Below are 26,293 nucleotides of genomic sequence, written 5' to 3'. Positions count from 1 at the left end.
CACACTCTTTGTGTTGGAGTGTCCCTCTTCCAGCAGATCTCAAGTGGGGAGGTTTTGCCCTTAATGCCACCTCTTGGGACTCTGACAAAAGGCAGGGTGACTTGAACGGCAGCCTGCCTCGAGGCGAACGTGGAAATCACTCACAATTGTCTTTATTTTTCTCTTGGCAGAGATCACACAAAGGCCTGAAGATCAAAATGATGGCATAACGCATGCTGACTCGTTTTGCTGAGCTTTGCAACTTTTCCTCCAAAGACAATGAATGACCCCCAGGAAATCTCTCAATTTTGAAAACAAAACCCACAATTTGGAAAGCTTCTGTGGACAAAGGCGCCACAGTTGGAGACAGCAGGCTGGCTTTGTGAAACTGCAGCTCCTACAGGTTCATCCTCAGCCTCAAAAACCTTTCAGGTTGCTTTCTAGTAATGCTCTATCTTCTCTGACTTAAAAGTGCATCCCTCCACCATGGCATTTGACACATTTCCCAGAAGTGTTTTCAACAGGAGAACACAGGAGGGGTAAGCTGTGAGAGAGACACCTGGCCCTTTCACAGCCCAACAGTATTGCTCTCACCTTGCTGAAAAGGTTGAGAGTGTCAGTAGAAGTTCCATGAACAACTCAAAGAACATAAGACGCACCAAGCCATGCTTGGATTAATGAAATGACATTTTGCTGCAGCCCTTCACACCTTTGGACTGAACTAAAAGACAAGGGCAGTTATCCCAATGTTATGAGCAGCCAAAAAAAAAGGTTTGGGATGGCCTTATGCAAGATGCATTGCAGGTGCAAGCTGCCGCTCCAGCAAGTGAGCAGAGCATGGGGTGAGGACGCCCCTGACTCGGTGCGCCGGGGGTGTTGAAGCCCTGCAGATGCCTGACATGCCTGACGATGTCGGGGAGCCCCTAAGCCCGCAGCACAGCTCCCCAAGGGGAAAAGCTCCCTGACAACCGTCTGCCAAGGCCGGCTCAGAATTTGGGGCCGGGCCCAGGGAGAAGACCCTCCTCCCCGGGGCCGGCCGGCTCGCCGGCCTCCCTTCCCCTCCCCTCCCCTCCCCGCTGGCCGGCGGAGGGTCCTTCTCGGGGTAAAGTTGCTCGGCGCCCCCTGATCGAGGGGTGGGGTGTCCGAGGCTGCCTCCCCGCCTCCCCTAGCGCCTGTGCGTGTCGCCGAGCTATTTATTTAAATTGCAAATAAAGCGCTTCGGCGCCCGCCCTGCTGGGGAGAGACGGTCCGGGTACCGCACCGGGCGGCCGGAGGGTGTGAGTGACGCTGCCCCGCGGGACCAGCAGCGGCAGGGACGAGCCCATGGCCCGGGGGCCGGCCCCAGCCCCCGGGGCTTTGCTCTGCGCCCTGCTCTGGGCGGCAGCGGCGGCGAGCGGCCCCGGGGGCAGCCCCGCACCCGCCGCCTTCGGCCGCGTCTACCGGGGCGCCGTGAACATCAGCGCGGAGCGGGTCTACGCCTTCGCCTACAGCAGCGAGCCCGGGCAGGTAGGAGCGTCCTCCTGAGCACCGGCTTCCCTGCGGCGGGGAAATGCACCGTGCCGCCCTCACCCTGCCTCCGCCGGGGCGGCGGGGGCGCCGCTGCGGCTCCGGCGCTGCGCGGGAGCGGGCCGGGCTCTCCCTCCGCGCCCGCGGTCCTGCCCGCATCCTCCCGCCGCTGCGGGGGCTGGGGGCCGCGGTGCACCTGCGGGCTCCTCTCGCCCTCCCGCGGGCTTTCCCGGCACGGCCAGGGCACCCCGGGGCTGTGGAGAGAGAGGGTGGCGGCGTCCCAGGGGGCGCAAGGTGAGCAGGCAGTATGGTGCACCCTCCCGGACGGGGGATTGGTATCCAGTGCTTCTAGCAGTAAAACGGGTTTAAAGTCTAGAATGGAATTTTGAGGATAATAGTACTACCTAAGAAGAAAAAAAAAAAAAAAGGAGAGTGGTGTGGTTTGCACTTAATAAGCCTTTTAAAAATACCATTTTCCACTCGAGTGCTTCAGTAGGATCAGGGTGCTCTCCCCTGGGAGCCCGGAAGGTGAGACAGGGCTGCACAGGTGAGGTGTTGTGAGGAGGCTGTGGGGCAGCACTGCTAAAGCCGTGGTTTTTTGGTAGGGGAAGGAAATCTGTCATTTATGTGTGCCTAGCTATTGCAGGTTTTCCCCCTTCCCCCTTTTTAACGTGTTTATCTCAAATAGCTAAGTGGTACCTTGGAAACTCTGCCTCCGTTGTTTGGATTGGGCCTTAATTGCTGGGTGAGATGTTCTGATGTACCAAAAGATGGTGAACTGGACAAATGAATCTTCCCTCCTGTCTTCAGTTGTAGAGGAAGAGAAAAAATGGAAAACATCACTTTTTCCACACCGTATTTCTAGAGCTTCAATATGAAGGGAGTTGGCAAAGATAAAAGGTGGGGAAAAACAGGGGAGGTGGCGTTAATCATTCCTTGCTCTGCTTTACTCTGGAACTCTGAAAGATCCAGACCTTTCAAGACTCGTGTTTCTTCTATTCTGTGTGTTACTGTGTAATAAAATGCACCAGGTATTCATGGGGCAGGAGTTGTGTGTTGGGGCTGTGATGCAACGGAGCGCAGCATTACTTAACTGTTGGGTGTCACCATTGAACCCAGGAGGTCAAAAGTGCGCTTTGGGCGTAAGCCTCCTTGTAGAAACTGGTGGTGGTAGTGTAAGTTAGGCTGCTTCAGGTATTGGGTATTATGATGAGGGCCTGTTGGCAGACCAGATCTTGTCTGGGGCTTGTTAGCAGAGACAGCATGCATACTGATTTCAGTTAAAATGAATCTAGTTCCTTCAATTTAATGTGCTCTTTGAAGCCATGTATTTTGCTGGACACCTTCCACAAAAAGGTTTTCTCTCCTGGAGAACTAAGGTGATGGTGGAGTGGGAGGAGGCAGGGAAGGGAGTACACAGCTGTTCAGTGGTGTTTGTGGGTATCTGTGTGCGTCTTCTGCTCAATGGCTACTTTCAGACACTAGGCCATTCCCATGGCCATAAAAAGCCAGCCAGTCCAGATCACTGCTGCATTTAAGCAGAAACTTTAGCGGACTAATCTGCATGTTTCTCTGTGCTGAAACGTGAAATCTCTGCATAGATACTGAGATTGTCAAGAACATATCTAAAAAGAGAAACTTGAGGTTTGAGGCTTAATATTTTTTTAATGCAGAACTCTCCAAGCACTGCCATGAACATGCTTAAAGAGGCCATGCAACCAGCTTGTGCTATGAAAACTGATTTAGAAGAGAAAAAACCCACCTAAATAAACTGTTCTAGGAGGCTTTCTGATGAGGGGCGCCCCAAACAGGCCCTAAGGATAAAGAAGGTTCCAGGGAGACCTTATTGTGGCCTTTCAATATATAAAGGAGACTTGTAAGAAAGATGGAGAGATGCTTTTTACCAAGGCCTGGAGTGACAGGACAAGGGGCAACAGTTTTAAACAGAAAGAGGGTAGATTTGGGTTGGACATAAGAATTCTTTTTGCGATGAGGGTGGTGAGACACGGGAACAGGCTGCCCAGAGTAGTTGTGGATGTCCCATCCTTGGAAGTGTTCAAACTCAGGTTGGATGGGGCTTTGAGCAACCTGATCTAGTGGAAGATGTCCCTGCTTATGGCAAGAAGGTTGGACTAGATTATCTTTTAAGGTCCCTTCTGACCCAGACCATTCTATGATTCCTCACTGAGAAGCCCTACAGATGGTATTCCTGAGGGGAACCAGCAGAAGCCTTCAAGGAGGTGTCTGGTATAATCAAGGCAACTGGCTGCAGGTGTGTGCAGCCCTTCCCCAGCTGTGGCTCTGAACTGATGAGAGGCAAAAATGACTGGGTCTCCTCTGGGCAGCCCGGTCAGAGCTAGAGGCCGATTTGTCCTGGTGGTCCTGCGTCTCTCTGATGATGAGGATTACTTGAAGTTTAGAAGCCTGGTGGTGGAAATCTTGACTTTGATCTGGGACCATGCTCTTGTGGGCAGGTTTTTCTTGTGCAAGGGTCACGAACATACTTAGGGGCATGCTGTCTTCTGGGTAGTTATGGGACCTTCTGAAGGAGCACAAGTCCTGCAAAAACTCGGTGTGCTAGTCCTTGGCTTTTAGTGCAGTCTTTAGCCTCGAACTCTTAGTGAATGGAGTGTCAGCCAGTGTTTGCCAGTTGCCTGCCACTGGCAGGCTCTCTGCTCTTCCTGGTCCTTTCAGTCTCCTCCTGTCTCTGTGCTGATGGCAGGTCAGCCAGAAGCCTCTGATACCTTGAGGCAGATACCACACGGATCATTAACCTTAGTTATAGGAAATTTAATTTAATAAAAAGAAAATTTTCCATGTGGAAGGGCTGCAGTGGGTGAATGTAATTGCTTTCCCTCTGAAGCAAAGCCAAGTCAGGAGTAGTCTGGCTCTGAAACAGTGTTTTGTTTTCCTGATGCTGTGGGTTCTGCTGTTTTCCCTTCTCTGCTGCTCTCTCACATGAGGGCAGACCTACAAAACAAGGGACAACTTGGAGCCAAGGACAAGGCACAAGGATTGGCTTGTGACCTGTTAGTCCCCTGTAAATGCTCTGGTTGCTCACATCTGTGGCTGCCAGGGCACATCTGAAAATGCAGTTGAATGGAGCGGTGTTTGAATGATGGATGAGAGAAGGGAGGGAATAAGACTGCTACTCCTGTCTGGTTCTTTAGAGACATCGTCTTCTGAGAAGACTTGTGTTTATCTCAAAGGATGTTCTTCATCCGCATAGTCTTCCTTAACTCCCTGGGAAACAGGTGTATATATGTGTGAGGGAAGGAGAAAAGCAAGTCCTGTGAGATTGCCGATGAGCAGATGTATACAAGGTGAACAAAGTCCAACTTGTGGCTCTGGAGCAGGGCTACTTTGAGACTGGCAAGTCACTTCCCTTTCATGCAGCTCCTGGGTGTGTAAAATGAAAATAAGGGTACTTAAATGCTGACCAAGTCATCTAGCTGAAACTCTTATGCCCATGTACGTTGCCAGGTCTCTTCTCTGTGTGTGTGAGCAAAACTCTCCTGTGTGCTGTGTAGAAATACTTCACCTTGTTCCTTGAAGGAGGAGAGCTGTCAGGCTTTTTTGCACTTGGCAACTAGGATTCAGGCCTTAATGTCTGAGGTGGAGCTGTTAAACTAAAGCACAGCTACCTCTTCTGCAAGGGGCTTCTGGAGTTGACCTGTGAACAGATGGAAGTGTCAAACTCCTCCTCATGGTGGAAAGTCTTCATTTGTTATGGGGTCATGTTATTGCTTTTCTGGTTCCCTTTTCCTCCTCCTAGCTGCACTTTTAAATTTTCCCCTCTGCACAGCTGTTTGTTTAATGTTTAACTCTGAGTGTAAAAAATACAATAATAAAAGCAGGTGTTGCACCTGTCACCGCACACCCATGGTCTAACAGCAAAGGCAGGTGTGCACTATTAGAAGTCTGGTGAACAATTAGTTGGGCAGACAGGATTATTTTATTTTAGGATCGTTTGAACTGGAGGCATCCAGGATGGGGGAAAAAATGAGCACACTCATGAGCATCTCCAATTCCACGTATTCGACATGTCCTTACTTGGTAGGGAGGATGGAAGGAGAACTGGTTTGCTGGAGCTGCCTGTGCAGTGTCTTCCTACCCAGAAGACTGAATGAGAGTTGCAAAATATTTCTGCTGGATTTACAATTGACTAGAGAAAGTTTTATGTGACAAGTGAGAGAATCTGCTTAATTCCATGATTGCAATAATACAGGGCCTTCCAAAAAGAAACAAAAGTGTGCGTAGGAGTACTGAGGGAATTCAGAGTGAATGACTCTCTTCACCACTGTAAGCTCAGGCAGTTGCTAATGGTTAATTTGCTAAAAAACAAATGCCACTAATACTGTGTTTGTGGATTTTTCCTGTACAAAGTCCTGAGTAGTGCAAGGAAGAAGACTGTTGAGGACAACAAAAGTTCTTCTTCCTAATCACAGCTCAGGTCAGCTGAATGTCAGATTTGGAAGGTAGATGGACTATATTTGGAAAACCAAGTTATCTCTCAGGGGAACAAGTTTTCAACATTCCATTTGTAGGCAAAGCTGCTGCAATCCGGACACAGCTCTTCAGTGTTCATGCAGGGCATCTTCGTTGTGATGAGCCCGAAAGCTGAGCAGTGGGCTGCACCTATTTTAGGAGAAAGAGTGGGTGATATTTTCCACCTCCTCTTCCTCCCTTGCCAGGACTAGCAACAGAGCCCAAACCTCAGTTTCCATATGGCCCAACCTTACTGTAAGCTGTGATTGGCAGTAGATTAAGCTGCGGCTTCTCTGCTGAGCAGTTTTGTCATGTGAGGATGTGTAGCCCTGGAGAGACTGTTTCCTATGTGAAGTCTATCTGAGGGCAGATCAGTAAAAAATTACTCTCAGCAAATGAGTGAGAGGGGCTGTGTACCACCACGGAGGCTTGCTAACATCATTATCCATCCTTCTTTCATGATTGCACATGGGAAAAAGTTGGCTGACCTAAGGGAAGAGGAGAAATGACACTCACAAGAAGAACAGAAATCTTTCAATTAGGTACCTTAAAGCAGAGGTGTCCGACTCATTTTCACCAGGGGCCACATCAGCCTCGCGGTTGCCTTCAAAGGGCCGAATGTAATTAACTAGTCCTACATTTATAGTCCTAAAATTACATTTGGTCCTTTGAAGGCAACCGCGAGGCTGATGTGGCCCCTGGTGAAAATGAGTCGGACACCTCTGCCTTAAACTTTGTGACCCTCTAGTAGAGAAGAAGCGCCTTTTCCAGCCCAAAGAGTGTGATGCATTTGTGCTCCTCTGTCCCTGAGTGAATGGGTCTCCTATAGCCTGGTTGTGGATGGCAGTTGCACTTGCTTTGCTCTAGGCAAGGAGCGAGAACTGGAATTCACCCATACGTTCCTCTGGGATTGTGTGGTGAGTCACTAGCTCAGACCAAAGCCATCTGTTGTAGCTGCAGGGAAACTCCTTGATCTGCTACACAGGGCAACCTGGTTTAATAAGTGGCAGTGATCAAATCTGTGTTTACTGTTCTCTGCTGTTTCACATGCGAATGTAGGTCTCACTGCAGCAGCACCCACGTCTGCTATGAGAGCTCTAGGAGGAAATTTTTCATCTCTTGCCTCTGAGCTGGTTTTGGGCTTCATGTGTAGGACTCTTCAGGCTGGAACTAAACCACCTCCCAAGTATTCCCTTGCTCTCCTGCACATTGTCTTCATATCGTAAGTCTTGGCTCCAGCCCAAGTTTCAGCCCACAGCTACACCATGCATACAGTAAAACTTTAGTCTGCTGTTTGGAGATGGAGCTATAATGAGGAGAACAAGGTAGGTTTTGTATTTCCTTAATGCTGAGTGGAAACCTACCCTTTTAGCCACAAAGACGCAGGTAGAAAAACAAATAAATTGGGGAGACTACAAGTGTTTGAAGGTCTGTCTGTAGAGCTCCTGTTATTGTAGGATCTCCAGGGCCTGAACCCTGTTGCTTTATGGTTGCTGGCTCTAGTCTGTTTACCATAGGACACTGGAAGGGCCTCAGTACACCATTTCTGGAGCCTAATATTAATGCCTTGCGAGGCAGAAATGTAGGCAGAAAAATTGATGCAAGTTACAGTATATGATGTCTGAAGCCTAGCAAGGTTCAACAGAATCCCTTTGGAATAACTTTTGTATATGTAATTTATCTCTTTTAAAGAAAACAACCAACCCCAGGAAGTGAGAGCATAGGCCGTGTAGAGGACACTGAAGAGAGACTGAGAGAGCTGGGTCTGTTCAGCCTGGAGAAGAGAAGGCTGAGAGGGGATCTCAATGTTTATAAATATCTCAAGGGTGGATGTCAAGAGGATGGGACCAGACTCCTTTCAGTGGTGCCCAACGATAGGATGAGGGGCAACGGGCACAGACTGAAGCACAGGAGGTTTCATCTGAATATACGGAGAAACTTCTTTACTTTGAGGGTGACAGAGCCCTGGAACAGGCTGACCAGAGAGGTTGTGGAGCCTCCTTCTCTGGAGACATTCAAGACCCACCCAGACACATTCCTGTGTGATCTGCTCTGGGTGAACCTGCTTTAGCAGGTGGGTTGGACTAGGTGATCTCCAGAGATCCCTTCCAACCCCAAACCATTCTGTGATTCTGTGACACAGCACCTGGAATGCTCTTGCTGCTTCTCAATGGGGTCTCTTGGCCACTCCTCACCCTGCCCGGAGCCACACCCAAAGCTCTTGCTTACAGGAGAAAGCAAAAATAAACCGTGAGAGAAATGACATGGGGATCCACTAAAAACATGCGCTTGGCCATTGTATTCTGCAGCAGAAAATATAATTTTGAAGGCTTTGGCTCTGGCAAAAACTGGATATTCAGTGAAAGGAATGGTGTGGGAGGTGGCTTTGCTTTGAGTTGGAGATGGGATCATGTGCCTGAGATTCCTTCAGACTTTGGCTTTCTGAGATTTTGTTTGTTGTGCGTTTCCCTACCTAAAGTAGCAAAAGAGAGTACATCTTGAGGGAGGCTATCAGTTTGCAGGCTTTAGGAAAGAAGCTTGAGAGGTCTGCTCTGGTTTCTTGCAGGGTGGCCTGCAGACTTCAGATGGTGACTTTGGTGCTGGCAAGCATTTTGTTTTCTTTCTAATGTGTAAGCTAATGCTGTCAAGCCTGATAACTTGTCATTGAACTAAAGAATCTCATTTGAATTTGGATGTTGTTCTAAATCTTAAAATTACTCTCTTCTTGTTGGGTTGTCCTGTTGTTTAAAATCAAAACTGATCAGGTTTAGTTGTTCCCCTGCCACCCTTTTCCCACCTCCCCAAAATGTTTAGATTGAAAAAGAAAAAATGTTCTGAATAACAGTAACTTAATCAAAATGTCTTTCCTCAGTTTGAACTCTTTCCAAGAACAGTGCAGTAATTTATAATACAAACATTTACATTGTAAGTGGAGGCTGAAATGTCCTTAAATAACTTGTGCAGGAGTTGTTGGGTAGGAAGGTATACTTTTCCTATACAGACCTCATCTGCTATTTCAGGGGATGTTCAGGGAATGAAAGTGCAGTCTGTAAAAGCTGTAGTGCAAGGGTGTGCCATCTGCTCGGTTTTAGAATATAATTTAGTATGTTTGCATAAGCAAACATTATTTCCTGCTGTGTATACTTACAGAAACACAGAGTATTTCAGAAACAGCCTTCCTTACGTTCTTTATGCTGATGTTTTCCTTTGGGCGTAGAAATAGCTACCTCAGTGTGGTTTAATACAAATTAACAATGTTTTAAAAAAAAAAAAAGAAAAGAAGAACACATTCAGGATACATAATTCAATCTACATCTGAAGTGTCACTGAGGTGAAGAACTTGGGGGCCAAGAAATAACCAGATATTTGTTGTGTGACAGTAATCCCCAGAGTTATTGCCATGAGCTTGGGGTAAGGCAGCAAATTTTGAAAGGATATAAACCATTTTGTTTCAAGGGTTGCCCTAGCCCAGAGTTCCAGCTGCTGTGGGTTAGGAAGACAGTATTTATTAGAGTGTAGTTTGTTCCTGAACTGGCTGTTTTAAAAAGGATTTATTTGTTTACTTTTAATGTCTTCCTGAAGTCTGAGGGTGGTCAAAAACAGGTACCTATTTCATCCAGTATGGCAACTCCTCATTTTTATTTCTGGCTGTCCTGGAGACTCCCTAGTGACATTGGTTAGAGGACAAAATTTCAAAAAGGAAAAAGATAAATATTAACATGCTTTGTATTTGTCTTACTTCCATTTACGCTACACAGACACTGTTGCAAACAAGTGAACTCATGGGAATGTCCATAGCAGAGTGTAAGTCCGCACAGCATATTTGCACAAAGTTGTACTTTTAAAGGAAAAATATTAATCCTGGAACAATTACGTTAATGTGACTGAGACTGTGCTTGACATACCCAGAGTGTGTCATTTAGTTTATGATGCTTCGGATATTTAATACTCCTGGCAGAAATGTTGGAAGAAAACCGTGGACCAAGGTTATTTGACAGACTCCTTCTGGCAATTAAGACTTATTGACATTAGGGCACAAAGACAGAGAAAGGCTGAAACGGATCGCTCCTCTGAGCTCTTGCTTTTTTTGTTGTCAGACAGGAGTGATGCTCATTTCATAGGAGGGCAGGAAAGAGGTTCTGTAACACCTGTCACTGTTTTAACTGTTTTCCTTCAGGGTCTCGGCTTCTCCCTGTTGTGTTGGCAGTGGGAAGTGCAACTGAGTTTGTCACTGACTGGTATGTGCTTCATTCACTCAATTGCTCTAGCCCATCCAGCTGAGTCTTACTTAACTTGATTTCAGGATTTATATAAAAATGAAGCGCCTCTTCCTTGTGCAGCAGCAGACAGCAGCAATTCAGTGGCTTTTGTAGACGTATCCTGCACTGAGGCCTTCCATTGTAACTAGGAGCCTGCGTGTTTGCTTGCTGGATGTGTTCCTTGCCCACAGGTTTGGCTTGGTGCCTCGTCAGGCCCACGACCAAGTGCTGTTGCAATGTGGATCGATCATCCCCATTGGTCTCACAAGGAGCGGCTTGTGTGTAGGTGCAGCGGAGAACATGGCAAAGCCCTGGTGTGATTCGAAGGTTTTGTTTAGCATGAGATGGTGGAAAGGAATCCATAGTAATGATCTTGAAAACGTTTGCTTGCAGCAGAAACTGTTGTTGCAACCTCCTGCTTGCCTGTAAATTCACATCCCCACAGTCTTAAGTTGATGTGTAATCTCTGTGGGAAATGCAGACCTAATAATCAGTCCAAGGACTCTTTTGTGTCAACAAGAGCCTGGTTTATTTTGCTTAATATTTGCAGCCATGTTGATCCAGTTCAGCTGTGTGAATTTGCGACCAGCTCCTTCTGCCTGTTCCCAACTCAAGGATGGAATTCAGATATGTTGGTGTTTTGTGGGGTTTTTTTGTTTGTTTATTTGGTGTTTCGGTTTTTTTTTGGGGGGGTGGTGGTGGGTTTTTTTAGTTTTTTTTCTCCCCCTATCTCCAGGGTGATGATAGAACTGAAGTACAAATATTTGTCTTTCCTGGTCAAACGTGTTGTAATATAGTGCTGAGAGCTCTCTTTTTATTCAGCTGTCTAACTGCTCTGTCCACATTGAAATACAGGAAAAAGCTCAAGGTCAGTCAAATGAGAAACAACTGTCATGAGCTTGACTGGTGAGTAGAGGTGCACATGGCAGAGTCTTGGCAATGGGAAGCAATGTGAGGATTATTATTTTAAATAAAAACTGTGCTTTTTAGCAGGAGTTCCTCTTGCCTCTACATGCAACATAGGTAGGATCTTAATTCTGTGTTGGGAGGGAAGGGTCTATGTGAGGGGAGCAGTGGTTCTGTAGCTGGGAGGGGCTCTTGATTTCATTTTAAGAACAAGCAGTTCTGACACATCTTTGGAAAGGTGTGGAGGGAGAATGATATTTGAACTAAATAAATCACCTTTTTTCCCTTTGCCTCCTGCTTTTTTCCCACTATTCTAGAAATATTTTGCTGTAGATAATGCCCTTGAGACAAATACCAAATGCTGACTTTCAAAGGGAAAGATGGGACTACTAGTACTGGCTCAGTAGAGAATTCATTAAATCTGTTGCATGAAAATATGTATGGAGTCTATCTTGAGACAACAGAATCTAGAAGCAAAACATACATTAAAAGTTTAAGGCAGATTAATTGGAAGAAGGCCTGAAAAAGCACAAACATTGGTTCATAGGTGCTACACTGTTATCCCTTTCCGTTGTGATGCTTCTGCTAGGCAGTTCGCCCTGCCAAGCAACCTGTCTTTCTCCAAGACACCGATTTAGGGTTCCTTCCACTCTTACACAAAATAACAAGAGTTATTGACAGTAAATGAGAGAAGCCCTGCTTGCAGTTCAATGTTAATACTTTCTCTGCTTTCTGAAGCTTCCTCATAATTGCATCTAGATTCTGCTGAACTTGGTTGCTCTGATATCCCCAAGCTCATTTTCAAGTGGTGGGGAGGACCTGGAGGGAGTTAGTTGGGAACTTCTTGTGTAGGTTTGGCCCACAGGCAAATCCCACCCGTTTTATTGCCGTGTTTTGGAGGAATAGCTATTAGGTCAGGCAGAGGCTCATCAAGCAAAGCTTTGTGCTGCTGGGGGTTGCTGCTGTATCCCTGAGACCTGTGAGGTGGAGAGTGGAGCTGCATTCTGGGACTGGGGTCTGGCCCTTCCGCTGGAAGGGCAGGATCTGCCCATAAGAGGCCCTGTGTTTCTGTGGTGATGGTGTCAGGGTAAATAACTAGATGGACTGGAGCCTCAATCACCAACTTCTCAATCACTCTGTTTATTTCCTGGGCTTTTATTAGAAAGGTTTTGATGGGGTTAGGTGGTGTGATGCTCCTGACTGATCTTGGCTGTATGCAAACAAAGGAGAGCGGAGGTATTCACTGCAAATGAATTGTTAATATATAGAGGTGAAATTTAAAGTACACTGTGATCTTCTTAATGAGCCGCTCTGTAAATGTTGTTTGCAATTTTCTGATGTTCCTCTCTGTCTGAAATACCTTATCTGAGCGTGGCTTGGGAAGCAGTTTTGCCTGTGGAGAGCGCAGAAAGGTGAGAGGAATGAAAGAAGTGGGATGGAATCACACCCATGAGCCCATACTTAGGGCAGAGGTGGTCCTGCCTCGATGCAGCTGGATGCTGCCCCCGGGTGTTTTCAGACCTAAGAGAACTCAAGGCACCTGAATGTGGGCTTCTATGGGAACAGGGCAACAGAGCTCTAACCAGCTTTTATAGGGAGCAAATGCGGAGTGCTAAACATAGGGAAGGTGGAGAGAGGTTGTGTATGGTGGTAACATAGTATATACTAGTTTTCGTGTTGGTAAGAAATGAGAGTAAGTGCTTAGATTTTGAAGAATACTGAGTCTTGAAAATCTTGCCTCTTTCCTCCTGATAATCTTATTTCTTACTAGTGTTACACTAGCAATGTTATAAGATAATGGAAATGGCAGCAAAGCTGAGTAAATGTTGTAGATGGTGTATGGTCAGCTTAGTTTTGTGAACAGAGGAAAACCAAATGAGGGACCTTCCTTCCCCTCTCGGGCTTCTCCATATCAAAGTGTTAATCACCAAAGCTGTTGTTTCCTTTCCCTTGCCCTTCTCTGGGATAGATGGGAAACTTTTGTTGTTGTTGTTGTTACTATGAGAGTGGTCAAACACTACAACAGGTAGCCCAGAGAGGTTGTGGAGTCTCCACCAATGGAGATATCCAAAACCCAACTGGGCAACTGGCTCTAGGTGACCCTGCTTGAGCAGTGGGGTTGGACTAGATGATCTCCAGAGATCCCTTCCAACCTCAACCATTGGGGGATTTCTGTGATTTTATATTTGAGAGACACTGTGTGGTTGACTTTTATACCATGGTAGGCACCGAACATGTAAGTGTCCCGCACCTTTACCTTTGTGGTGATGAGGTGCCACAGGGACAAAAATAAAACCTTTCTTGTAGAAGGGTGTGGACTGCAGGATTTTCCCCCTGACACTGGTCTAGATGCAGAGTAGAAATCTTAGTCCCAAATGTTTGCTCTGTGGCAGCTGCTGCTCTTGATACCCCCATGGAAATATTGCAGCCCTTCCCTGGCGTACGGGTACAAGAGGCACAGGTAAGCCATGTGCTTAGTATCTTCCAAGACTCATCTTGCACAAGCTTTGGTCATTGGGATCAAAGATGAGGCGAGATGGAGGTGTCATCCTGGGGAGGGCAGTTCTGCTAATTTTATAATAACATTGGCATCAGTAATTCATGTAATTGCATGAACAAAATTGTTTTGAGGTCTTTTTGCAAAGACTGAAACTTTGAGGAACACTAGAATTTGAAAAGCATGCTGGGGTCTCCAGGTGAGATATTAGCAGAGCATCAAAGAGGAGGAGAGAGGGCAACTGCTCGAAAGAGTCAGAGGGATGCGACTTGGAGGGGGGGAAAGGGGAATGCACCCCAAGTACTGCAAATGAAGCTGCTTCTTGGCCGTTCAGTACTGCAGCAGGAAGGTGGCAGAGCTGTGTGTGGTGAGCTGCAGGCTTTATAACACTGTTCCTCTCAACCTGGTGTTTCTGAGGGCCAGGCAGTAGAAACTATACAGGGAGCAGCTCTCAGGCTTTGAATGTCTCAGTCACTGTCCCCAGTGAAGCTCTGAACACATTACTTGTGGCCCTCTGCCTCTTTTTGCACTCTTGAGTCTCAGCATCTGTAAAATGGAGATGATTACTGCTGCAGACATATAGCATGTCACTGCAAAATCAAGAGGCCTTTCAGTAGTTGTACATTCAGTATATGGGGGAAGATAAAACTCACAGAAGTCTTTGGTTACCGGAGCAGACCCTGCAGGCATCTGCAGTGGCACTAGCCACAGCAGCAGGGCTGCCTGAAAATAGATGATCAGTCCCTAACAGAATGAATTAATCTTGGCATTGCTTGTTGACAGTTAAGTAAATATCTAATAGCCTTGGATTCATAGGCAGGTCTTTTTTTCCTGCCACCCCCTGCCTTTTTTTTTTTTTTTCTTTCCTTCCCTTCCTTAAAGGAAACTTGACTGCTCTTAGACTAGTAAACCATCTAATCTGGAAGAGCCTTGAGATCTTAAAAAAGATATGCTCAGTGCATTCACCTGTAGGTTAGGGAGAGAAGCAAGTATCAGTGTTGACAGCAAAGAGGAGGCAGTTTGTAACCCTGTGCACATAAGGGCAATAGCTCCTGCTCAGGAGCATTCCAGTCACCCTGGGAGAGGAGCAGCAGGAGAGCTCAAACTGGGATGTGTAGCAGCAGTGGGAGGCCTGTGCTGGGGAGGGTCCAGCCTGCTTAATTTTTCAGCTGCATTATTGCACCTCCAGCCATGGTCTTAATTAGTTTTCCCTTCATAGGAAACAAAAATGCTAAATCTTTTGGCTAGATTCTGCAATGGACATTAAGGCCAGCAGGAGGGTGTCAGGGTGAAAATGTGTGTGAATGGAGTGCGAATGAGTCATTATATGAGAAGTTTAACTGTTGGGCTTGTCCAGGAAGTTCTTACAGAGGTGGCTTTGTCTTGTAAAAGATGGGGGATTAATGCTCTACAAATTTGCGTTGGGCAGTTAGAAAGCTGCAAAGCTTTCACACCTGGACTACCGTGTCCAGTTCTGGTCTCCCCAGTACAAGAAAAGTACAGACTTATTGGAGTAAGTCCAGTACAGGGCCCACAAAGATGATGAAGTGGAGCATCTCTCCTATAAGGAGAGGTTGAGAGGGCTGGGACTGTTCAGCCTGAAGCAGAGAATGCTCAGGGGAATCTCATCAATGTGTATAAATACCTGATGGGAGGGCATGAAGAAGGAAGAGCTGAGTTCTTCTCAGTGGGTGCCTGGGCAAGAGTGACAGTACAAGAGGCAGTGGGCCGAGGCCGAAACCCTGGATATTCCAGCTGAACACTTTTTTTTTTTTTTCTTTCTTTCTTTCTAACTGTGAGGACAATCAAAGACTGGAACAGGTTGCCCAAGAGGTTGTGGATTCTCCATCTGTAGAAATATCCAGAACCTGACAGAGCCCTGAGCAAATTTGCCCAGAGAAAATCTGGTAGGGATACAAAGAGTGAGGATGGGATGCTTATGTCCTGTTAGGCACTGTGAGTTACTGTTTCCTGCAAGGGCAGGAACTGCCATTTCAAATTGGATTCATAATAGAGGCTGCCAAGGGAAATAGACTCCAAGACTTGCATGTCCTCCTGGGATTTAAGAGCCTGCCTCATCCAGCAGCCAGCTATGCTGTGCAGATACTTGCTGCTCCCAGGTTCTGGGCTGCATCAGCAGAACACAATGTAAGAGTCAAGGCCAAGGTGGAGTCATAGCAGTTAGAAAGTTTTGTTCTCTGCTGGGATTTATAGTGCGTGAGGCAGAGTCTGGGTATAACTCCTTCAGCTGTTGCCCTGGTCCCCTTCTCCAGTATGGTTTAGTGGGAAGGGAAATCAAGTTAATAGTGCTGCAGCATTTGCAGCATCGGTACACCTGTAAGCCAACCTAATTCCAGCCACAAGCTCCCAGCTGCTGTCCCCATAAGCAGCCTTGTTGGCTGGGTGATCTCGTTCACCCAAAGGTATGCTTGGGACTACATCTCCACAAGGCTCTAGCCCTTAACTGCAGTGTACTCCCGACTCCTGAAGTAGGTGAGGGCTGTTTTCTCATCTTTCAGTTTGGGTATGAGCTGTAGGAAAGGGATAGGTGGTGATCATTCTCATCTGCACATGCGATGCTTCTCTTGTTTGTGAAGCAGCACATGTTCCCCATATCTGACGCAGGGCTTCACAAGGCAGGCAAAGGTCTTGCAAAGCTCCTGTAGTGGTAAGGATGCAGACCTCAATACCTTGCAAACTTCACTAGGGGAGAGAATCCTTTTCTTTTGGACAGGACTTGGAGAGCTCCGCTTTGTCCGGTGGATATTAAGAAAACACTTCCTTGCATCAAGTGTTTAGGGATGTGGACTTGGTGTGGTATTCCCCTCTCTTCATCTTAAAGTCTAGAATTCCACAAATTTGCCCAGTAGACATTTGAGATCACATAAAATATCTAGTTAAGATCTTGGACTATGAAATACTAGTATTAAAAATAGTTCTTCAGCCTTGTGTTGGTAGTGTTGTGCTTGCCTGCTTATGAAACAGTATTTGATTAGATGGCCATGGCTCCTCAAATAATACACTGTAGAATGCAGGTAGCATGTATTCTTACCTTTATAAGCCAAACAGGATGAGAAACTAATAAAGCTAAATAGTACACTGTACCGCTGGGGATAAATGATTTGCTGCATATACACCATAATGCAATAGTGGGAAGAACTTGGATTTCCAAGGGACATTAAGACTAAATCATAGAATTATCCCTAGTGTATCTTAATAGATATGAAAAGCTATACTTTTTTATTAAAGAAAGATAGAGCTCTCTCATGTGTTTCGTAGAATACTTCAGAGCAGGTTTTTTCTTCTGGCTGACTTTTCTAAACAGCCTGTGAATTTCTGTTTGTGTTTTTTCTCTTAGAATCAATATTGAAAAGACTTAGTTTGCTGAAAGGGAAGATCCGAGGTGGGAAGAAACAGCATTCTCACTTGTATACAACTTTCACTTCTGTGTCCAAAGCCTGGGCAAACTATAAAAATAGTACTTTTTTTCTTGTTTGTTTGTTTGTTTTCTTTTTAATACCACTCAGCATTAGCATATACTTTAAACATCCATTACATTTCTTAAGTTGAGAATTTAGAAGTAGAGATGCAACTTCGAGTCTTCCAATGAATACAAATGATTCTACTAATTTAAAGTAAACCTGACTACCTGCAACGTATGCATAACCCATGTAGTTTCTGTATTCATGAATTCAGCGCAGAAGAGAATTTCCCAATGTCCAGCCTGCATTTATGCGTAGTTGAGGGTGCATAACCCAGTAGTACTGTTTGCTCTGGGTCTGATGTGAGCTCCTCACTGGACTGTGCTGACGCACCCAGCCTTGGAGGGTTCACAGGCTGGTATCCAACCAGAGGCAGTGTAAATCACCTCGTCTGTGGAGGTGGGCTTGCTTTAACTGTTCCAGAGACAAAAAGCTGCTGGACAGGTAGCTGGAATTGTCCTTCCTGCAGTGACAGTTGGTTTCCCGTGGATGGAGAATGGCTCTATGTGCTTGCAGGACTCTGGCTTGACCATCATGTCTTCATGCTCCTTAGATTTGTTTTCTTGTTCAGTTCCAACACCGCTTTGTTTGGGTCCCTGTACCTTGTCACAGTGACTTCAGCAAACACCTACAAACAAGCAGCAGCTTATTCAGCCCAGTCCCTGCGTTTCCCAGTTATACCAATGTGTGCTGGCTTGAGGTCCCCAGCCCAGCAGGGCAGCTGCAGAGACTGAGGAAGCGGCAGAGTGACCTTTCAGTGCTGGCTGGTGGTGGTGGCAGACTACTGTGATGCCCTTCAGGTGTTGCCTGTCAGTTTTGCTTTGTGATGGTGTTTTTCGTAACTTGGTTTTAGCTCTCTGCTGTGAAATTTACTTGGAAACAAAATTGCATATGTAGTTTTTGTGGTCAGAATGAAAAGCTGGAAGGCACGCCAAAAGAGTATTGCAAAAGTTTAGAGACCAGAAGGCAATGGAAAAAGATTCCATTGTTTGCCCTTCTATCTCAAAGGAGTTTTAATGATTTGTGATTTTTTTTGTTGAAGACATTATTTTTTAGGAATTGGTGACTGTAGCGTCTGTATTACGGTGATGATGGCAGGGAAGTTGATAATGATTATAGCTTTTAATAAGGTGTTTTGTTCTAGTAAACTAAACTCCAATGGGAGTCTAGAATTGCTAAACAGGAATAACTTGGAATTTTTCTTTTTGACTTGTGATTGCAGGTGCAAGACCTTTTCTGAACTTGCTGTCCTCAGTGTAAGCATAAGCTGCCATCTCAGGTAGCTGCCCTTCTGCTACCTTGCTAAGTCTGTATGTTTTTTTCAGAAGGTAGCGCCCTCCCCGCCCGCCACTTTCTATGTTTACTCTTCTTGGAGGGTAAATCAAAGTTCAGATATCAATGAAAAGCCTTTCACTGGTGAGAGTTCATTCTAATCTTTCAAGATGTTGCGGGTTTAAAATGGGTATATCTTATCTACCTAATATGGTTTCAATTAAAGGCCTCTAATCAAGATGTACTGACTCTTCTGGTGAGTTATGCATTCTTGTACCCTGTGTTCTTGAGCAATGTCTGCAGCTCTGGAGCGGGAGCTGAAGAGATGTTATTTTCAAATGGAAATGTGCCATTTCCTTTTGATGCAGACAAACTACTTGCTTTTGCTTCTCAAAGCAAAAAGTAAACTGAGGGCCTTGTATTTTGCAGCTGTCCTACCTCTGCAATTGTGTGGTGGCCAGGTAATGTAAGGAGAAATTTCACTTGCTGGTGCAGTGGGCTGCATTAAAACCCTTGCTCACAAATCAAAGCAACCTTCCTTGGTGGAGGGCAGTCAGCAGTGTATTCCTCTTTTATTAGGTGGAGTGTGTACAGGTTATGATCATCTTGGTATCATTTACAGCAGAGTCGGGTGCTAGCTGCTAACCTGCTTTTTCATCCCTAACTATTAATGTAATCTTCAGTCATCTTTGTGACTTTCTCAGTAATTTTGGTTGAGTTGGGTACATAAGGGTCCAAGCAAGAAAATTCATAGTTGTAGCCTTGGGTCTATGTTTTGTGTATGCATTTGCTTAATTTTATAACAGAAGTTATTCAGGTTGCTCCCAACTGGATAAGTGGAAGCTACTGAATTTTCTTCCTCTTACATCTGCTGCATTTGTCCACTGTGTTTTGTCTGACAGTCACCTCTGACCTGGGGACAGGGTTGTGATTCTAGATGAGAGCAGCAGCAAGGAGGCACCTTCTGTAAATGACTTCTGGATCTGAAAAACCAGTCTAGTCACAAACACTGCTGATGTCCTTGTGGATATTGCCATATTGGTCAGACTGAAGAAGTTGGACAGGCTTCTCCCACCTAGATTTGGAGCTGTCTTGTTCTTTGCCTTTGGCTGATACCTATCTGTACTTTTCCTTTCTCTTCCCGCAGGTAGATGCAGTGCGGGTGAACGTGAACAGCAGCTCTGAGAACCTCCAATATCCTGTCCTGTTTGTAGTTCGCCAACAGAAGGGAGTGCTGTCATGGCAGGTCCCACTAATTTTTCGAGGCCTGTAAGTACTGGAGTCTCTTCCTTGTAACACATTGGTCCGCCAGTTGTATCTGGCATCAGCCTTTCTCAAGTGCTAGATCTTGATACTTGTGTACACCCCAGGGCTTGGTTACAAAGCACACTTGCTCATTGTTAGCTGAACACAGGAAGACCAGGATTTGGCAGGTAACCTCTCACTTGGCAACCTGCTCTTGTCTCTTAGTTTCTCAAATACGTTCGTGGAGTACCAGGAGGCTTCTCTGCTGGGGATCTCTGCCTGTCACTAGTCAGTTAATCTACTGAATGGCACCGTTGTCATTTCCACAAGTTGCTTACAGTGCTTGCAAGTAGTTATTGGGCTCTAGTTTGGAGCAGGGTTTGAACAAGCTCTTGAAAGAGCACCCTAACTGCTGCGTTACAGTGCATTTGAGGAATAAGGGTTCTCTTGTTTCTCACTCCAGGTGCACCTATGTTGAGTCTATTCTGGAGGGTGGGTGGTTGTTTTGGGGGTGTTTTCTTTGTGATAGGTATGCTGCTGTGTAGCTTTAGCAATGTCAGAGCTAGTTAGGCTGCAAGTGCTGAGACTTTACTGACACTTCAGACAAGGGATAGGAGTAGTTACATTTATACAGTCCTAAAATTACGTTCAGCCCTTTGAAGGCAACCGCGAGACTGATGTGGCCCCCGGTGAAAATGAGTTTGAAACCCCTGCTTTAGACCATCTGAGATGTGAAGCTTCACCCTGTGACTGAAATCCTGACAACAGGCAGCAAATACTCTGCAGTGTCCTGCCTGATGCAGGGGATGGTTACAGCAGCAGCTGTTCTGGGCCATCATTGCTCTCTCTGCCTCCAGTGAAAGGCGGATGTGCTAGATCTGCAGATGGCACAGGCAGCCTCCAGGGAAGTGAAATGCTGGGGATCCCAGTCCCTTGTGCAGACCACAGGAGGCAACTGAGGTGGAGTTTGAGCTCTGGATGAAAGACTGAATTGTCCTGGCTTTTCAGATTAGTATTTTGGTTATGCGACCGGGGGAAAAATAGTGTCATTCTTAGACATGCAGAACAACTTTTTAATGGCTGTCTCTCTCTCTCTCTTTCTCTTCCATCTAATTTTGCCTCTGCTCTTCCCCCGGCTGTTGTAGGTATCAGAGAACCTACAATTACCAAGAAGTGAGTCGGACCCTCTGTCCCTCTGAGCCAACACCTGAGATAAGACCTTCTGACCAGACTATATTTGTGGAGGTCTCTTCCATGGCACCATTTAATATTGCATATGAGCTGCTAGTCACCAGGCTCGAGAACTTCCAACTTGAGTAAGCTGGGATGTGAGAATACAAATTTTATTTCTTCATGTGTCTGTAATAAGGGGAGTTGTTTTTTCTGCCTACTCTTCCCTTCTTTTTCCTTCCCAGAAAAAAAAATATTTTGCTTAATCTGAAGGTATTCTGTGTGTATTCCAACTCTGAAAGTTTCAGACTTCAACATGCTGGCATTTCTTTTCTAGGACCAACAAAGCCTTTAACTTTACTGCCAGTCCTTCCCAGCCCCAGGTAAGGAGCAGTCCTGTGTGGTATTGCTTGTATGTCTTACCATATCCAAATGGTTGATGTGATCCTTTGTTAGAGATGGCAAAAGCCTTAAGTGACTAGGTCATTTCCCTCTTAGGATGCAGGGAAGCTTCCTTAGTGTTGAATTTTCTGTAGATACAGTGAGGAGGTGGCAGGGCCTCAGCCCCTCTAGGGGCACAGTTGGGTCCTCTTGCAAAGCAAATAAGTGAACCAAAAGCCATGACCCAGAGCAAATGAATGTCATCTGCAGTTCAGCAAATTCTAGAAATGTACAGAAGTCCAGAGGTCATTGGGTTGCTACACTTCATGGGATGTAAGACAGTGTGCACCAGTGTCTTGTTCCCGCAAACACTGGTTCAATTGCCCTAGTGTGACTAGCCGAGATTCAGTCTTTACTGGAGAAAAATAAATACGTAAATAGGTAAGCTGTAAAGGTACAACAGAACTCAGACTGCTATTCTTGCTCAGGTAGCAAGCCAAGTTCTGAAGTGATAAATGAAATGCCTCAGAAGTTTGGTTATTCAGAAGACAGCACACATGTACAGCACATCCAGCTGAGCAGCCTTGTTTAGAGCCCAGCAGATGCAAGAAGTCCTCTCTTGACTGAAAATGCTGTTGGCAGTAACTATAGTGATACAAAAAGCTCGTAGACCTGGATGAGTATGTAATTTACCCAGGCTGTCTGGTACTCCAGTTTTGTTGTTGCTGTCACTGTTGGTGACACCACTTAATTTTAGGTTTCCTATTACCAGGTATTCCAGCTAGTCTTCTTTTGCTGTCAAATGTCTTAAGCTGGTTTGTGCACACATGCAGTATTTTCTATTACGGAAGCATAGGGAATGGTAGTGGCTCTTTATACAACCTCATTACTTAGGATCTTGTAATTTGAATGTAGAGTGTTTAGGATCTGGCCTGGAATTAACTTTGTGACTTTTATCACAATTAATACGAGATTGACTTTTAATTATAGGCCAGATGTACAGTCCAGAAGATGCGTGCTTCTTAATTGGTCCAATGGTGAGGTTTTTGTAAATCTAAGTATTAAGAAGTTTGTAAGGGGAAGAGGAGGAAAAAAAAGGCAATTCAAAATGTAGATGAGTGTTGTAATAGCCTTCAGACTGGAAAAAGACAAGCATAACAACCGTAGGAGTTGTCGTCCAGAACCCAGCTCATGCCTGAGGGCAGAAGGAGAAATTAGATATGCTCTCATAGATCAGGAGTATTGTCTGGGTCTATTTATACCACTCACAGTCTGTGCAGGGGAGCACTGCAGGTCTTGATGCCTCTTATCTGAAATAAATGTGGCTTAAAAAGAAAATTATAGAAGGGTCCTCATGAGTGACTTCCTGAAGGACCTAAAGCTTTCCAAGGGTAGTGCACCTGGGGAAAAAGGAGCTCAGACCACCAGCGTCCTTACTTGGCAAAGAGATAAAATGTGCTCTGCTGAAGAAACTGGCTTGGTGAGTTTTCAGTTTGTAAGGACTTGTGGTTGGAGCCAGCACTCCCTCAGCAGTGAAGGGACCCTGCTTGGAGGGGGATGGTGGGAATAAGTGCTTTAGTAGAAATGGGCAAACTTGGAAAAAGCCTGGGTGATTTCTTACTTTATCTCTGCCTTTTCAGTTGGGGGCCCTCCTTCCTGGGAAGGAGATGGGGGAAAGCAAATTTGAAAGGGCTGGCCCTTGCTCTGCCCTAAGGTTTGTGTGACATAAAGGGAGCTCACCAGTTGGGAATGTCTCAGGTTAAGGATTTTGGAGCAGGAGCTCCAGTAGTTTCCCTCCTCATGGGCTATGCCTGCCCCCGCTGCAGGTGACTATAAAGAAGGGAGGAAGGTAGCTGGTGTCAGTCCTCAGCCTTGCGTCCCCTCAGAGGTGGGATGAGGTGCCCATCAACCCCCATGTAGCTCTGACTGTGAATTTGAGCTCTCAGGGTCTGGTCTCCAAGTGGGACGATGGGAGCCCTTGCAACAAGCCTGCCTGCTGGGGCAGGCACAGAAACCCTACTTCTGCAGCAGCTGGCTGGTGTAGTACATCGAACTTTTACTGGAAAAATGTGCAATTGATGTTGTCTGGGACATCTTTTTGCCCAAATCTGAAAAGACCCTTGCTGACACAGGGAAGGGCATCTCCTGACCCCACAGACTGTCCTGTGGGCCTGCTCAGAGAACGGAAACAAAAGAAACACCATTCCTTGCACCCAGAGTAAAGGTAGGAATACTGACAGATGTTAGTCTTTTCCAAATTTTTTCAGAGCTATAGCTGAAATATTTTCAAAGCTGAAGTGAGAAGTGAAAACTCCCTTTACCCCTTGCCCTCAAAACCAAAGAAAACCAAAAAACCTGAATCCTGCATCTAATATCAGGCATTTATTTCCAAAATGCTCCACAGTTTCAACTGTTTGACTTAATACTTTCCACAATACTTTCTGTCTTTGAGGCAACTCGTCTGAGATAAACTCCGTGATATGTTCCATATATGAAGTACAGCCAGCAGTGTGGAAATACCTGGAAAATTACTCATAGCAGCATAAAACGGAGTAGGGTATACAATGAAGTCACTTTAGCTTGATCACGTGGAAAAAAGCTTGAAGAGCAGAGGCTATACCATATCTTGCATGTTGAAGATGTCTGTGTGCTGTGCAAGGAGGAGAGTTGTCTGTATGTATTTAATCTGCTCTTCTGTAGTATAAGGTCCTAATATTTGAAGTCTGAATTTTTGTGAAAGCCTTCCATATCCAACCCCAAAGCCCAGCTTGGTCTGTGCAGGTATCTTAGTGGGGTTCAGAAGTTACTGGCAGGGGTGATTTCTGGACTGTAACTCTCAGTACTCTGCTTTCTCCTCAGTATTTTCTGTACAAGTTTCCTCAGGATGTTGATTCAGTCGTTATTAAAGTGGTGTCTGATGCAGTCTACCCATGCTCGGTTGTCTCCGTCCAGGATATTGTGGTAAGTCTGAGCAGAGAAGGGTAAGGAGCTGCCTGCTGGAGCTCTGTGTGTTCCTGTGAACGGCTCTCTGCCCCAGCAGAGAGAAAAGCCCTAGGAAGGGCTTCAGCCTAGTGTAGTGGTGGTGACGAGAGCCCCTGAAAGAGAAATGAAAATCTTGTGGGAAGGAGGCAAGGAAGCTGCGGAGTTCAAGCAACTCACGCAAAGATTTTTGTTGCCAATAGGTGAACAAGCTGTTCCTCTCCAGCCTGTCCGTAGGGCGTTTGTGAGGTTTAATACCCTGCTGCTGCCTTGTGACATGGGTCTGTCTCTCTGCAGAGTGGTATTGGGTGGGATACTGGTGGCTCAGGGAGGGGACAGTGCTGTCCCCTTGTCTTTTCCCTTGCTCAAGGCAGCATGGGGAACTTTTGATTTCCAGGCATGATGTCTCTCCTCCTTTCCAGTTTGATTTGCTCTCCATGCAATTACTCATCCCCTTTCCTGGGAAGGGGAGAACACCTGTTCCCTGCCATGGAGGTTTGCTGTTGCTTGCAGCTGGGAAATAGCCTGGTATTTATCCTCATTTCCTGTGTCCGTGAATGATGCAAGGACCTGCAGTGTAGGGGCAGCAAGATGTTGACAGAGGTGCAAGATGCCTTGGCTGCTGCCTCTGAAGTCCTGGCAGACAGCTTTAATACCTAGGGTGAGGAGGTAAATGGGTAACATTAACTCCTACCCACATCCTCATGTTTAAATGATAGAAGGGCAGGAGGGGAGACTGACAGGGCATTTTCAACCAGCCAGGTACTAAGAGTAGTAGAAAAGAGTAAGGTGGCTGAATCCTCTTCTGGGATTAAATTGCAGGCTTCTTGTGAGAATGTCAACATCGTGAGTGCAGCTGCAACTGGTGTCTTCAGAGAGGCTTTTCGGACTTCTGAATGGATCCTGATTGTTTTGTTCCCTTTGTCAACCCAAGCGGGGCCTTTTTCTGCTGCTCTGCACTGTCTGTTCTCCTGCTGACTCCCTACAAAATCAGTTTGGATTTTGTACCTGGTTTAATCCCTAGTTGTGTCTGTTTCAGTGCCCAGTTTATGACTTGGACCATAATGTGGAGTTCAATGGTGTTTACCAGTCTATGACCAAGCAGGCAGCTATAACAGTGCAGGTGAGACACTGATTTTTTTTTTTTTTTTTCTTTCTTTTTCCCCAGTGGTGTGTAGATTGGAGGTTTTTTGGTATTTGTTCGTTCCTGCCCCCACCCATCACTGGCTTGTCTTATGCATCCCTAGTTTTATTTTGTTAATTCTGGTGTGGCTGCAATCCTTTCTTTTTATTAGATCAGCTGATAGAAGAGATATAACCTTTTACTACAAAACCTTGCTTACATTTGCTTAGGTAGGTGTGTTAGGTCTTAGGTGCTGAGGCTCTAGATCAGAGTGGCTGCAGCCAGGTGTCGTCTGTTCAAGCCTTGGCTCTTCCACCGAGTGGTGGTAGTGGGGCCTTACAGTGAGCAAAGCTTAGGTAGATGGTTTGCACGAATCAAAATAAATAAACACATTAGCATTGGTTTGCTTGTACTGGGGCACTGCTGTACTGCATACTGGTGAACTCAATCAGCTTATTATGAGCAAGACAGAAGCCAAGCTTTGTCGAGAACAGGCAGATCTCTGTAAGTCTGGTGCCTGTGTAGCAACTAAAACCTGATCTCTGGCCCTGAGGAGATCACCACCTCTGCTTTGTACTGGAGGGAGAGGCTGTTTCACTTCTCATAGATTCTGTTGTCTTCTGTCCTCCCATGCAGAGAAAGGACTTCCCAGGTGAGCAGTTCTTCATTGTGTTTGTCATCAAGCCAGAGGATTATGCCTGTGGGGGTTCTGTGCCTTCCTCCATTCATGGTAAGTTGTGCTGGGAGGCAGATTTAGTTGCTTCATCCAGGTGGTGGAGCAGCAGGAGTCCTTGGGGACCTTCCTGTGGGCTGACACAAGGATGGTCATATAGTTGAGTCTTATCCAGGTAGCTGTGAGGAAGACCGAAGTCCTTCCAGGTGTTTTTTCTCTTATCCTAAAGCTGTCAGCAGAGCCATACTGGCAGGGTATGCTAAGCCCTGCTGAAAAATAACAAGTTGCTAGCATGGCATCCTGCATAGAAGTGTTTTGCCAGCAGAGGTTTGG

The 26,293-nt window shown here is 45.9% G+C and overlaps 1 protein-coding gene across 1 annotated transcript in view; it reads left to right on the top strand.

Annotated features, from left to right (window-relative positions):
• The first annotated feature begins 1,302 nt into the window (after positions 1-1,302).
• The window catches only part of SIDT1 (SID1 transmembrane family member 1), a 46,791-nt gene continuing 21,800 nt past the window's right edge, over positions 1,303-26,293 (top strand). The window contains exons 1-7 of the mRNA XM_065635613.1: positions 1,303-1,485; positions 19,537-19,658; positions 20,780-20,950; positions 21,142-21,187; positions 24,045-24,146; positions 25,204-25,287; positions 25,924-26,017. Coding sequence (XP_065491685.1) covers positions 1,303-1,485; positions 19,537-19,658; positions 20,780-20,950; positions 21,142-21,187; positions 24,045-24,146; positions 25,204-25,287; positions 25,924-26,017 — 802 coding nt within the window. The remainder of the gene's footprint in view (positions 1,486-19,536; positions 19,659-20,779; positions 20,951-21,141; positions 21,188-24,044; positions 24,147-25,203; positions 25,288-25,923; positions 26,018-26,293) is intronic.

The sequence above is a fragment of the Caloenas nicobarica genome, chromosome 1 (assembly GCF_036013445.1).
Source record: "Caloenas nicobarica isolate bCalNic1 chromosome 1, bCalNic1.hap1, whole genome shotgun sequence".
In the NCBI taxonomy this organism is placed as follows: Eukaryota; Metazoa; Chordata; class Aves; order Columbiformes; family Columbidae; genus Caloenas; species Caloenas nicobarica.
The sequence above is the reverse complement of the archived record's forward strand: the minus strand, read 5'-3'. Positions and strand labels throughout refer to the sequence as shown.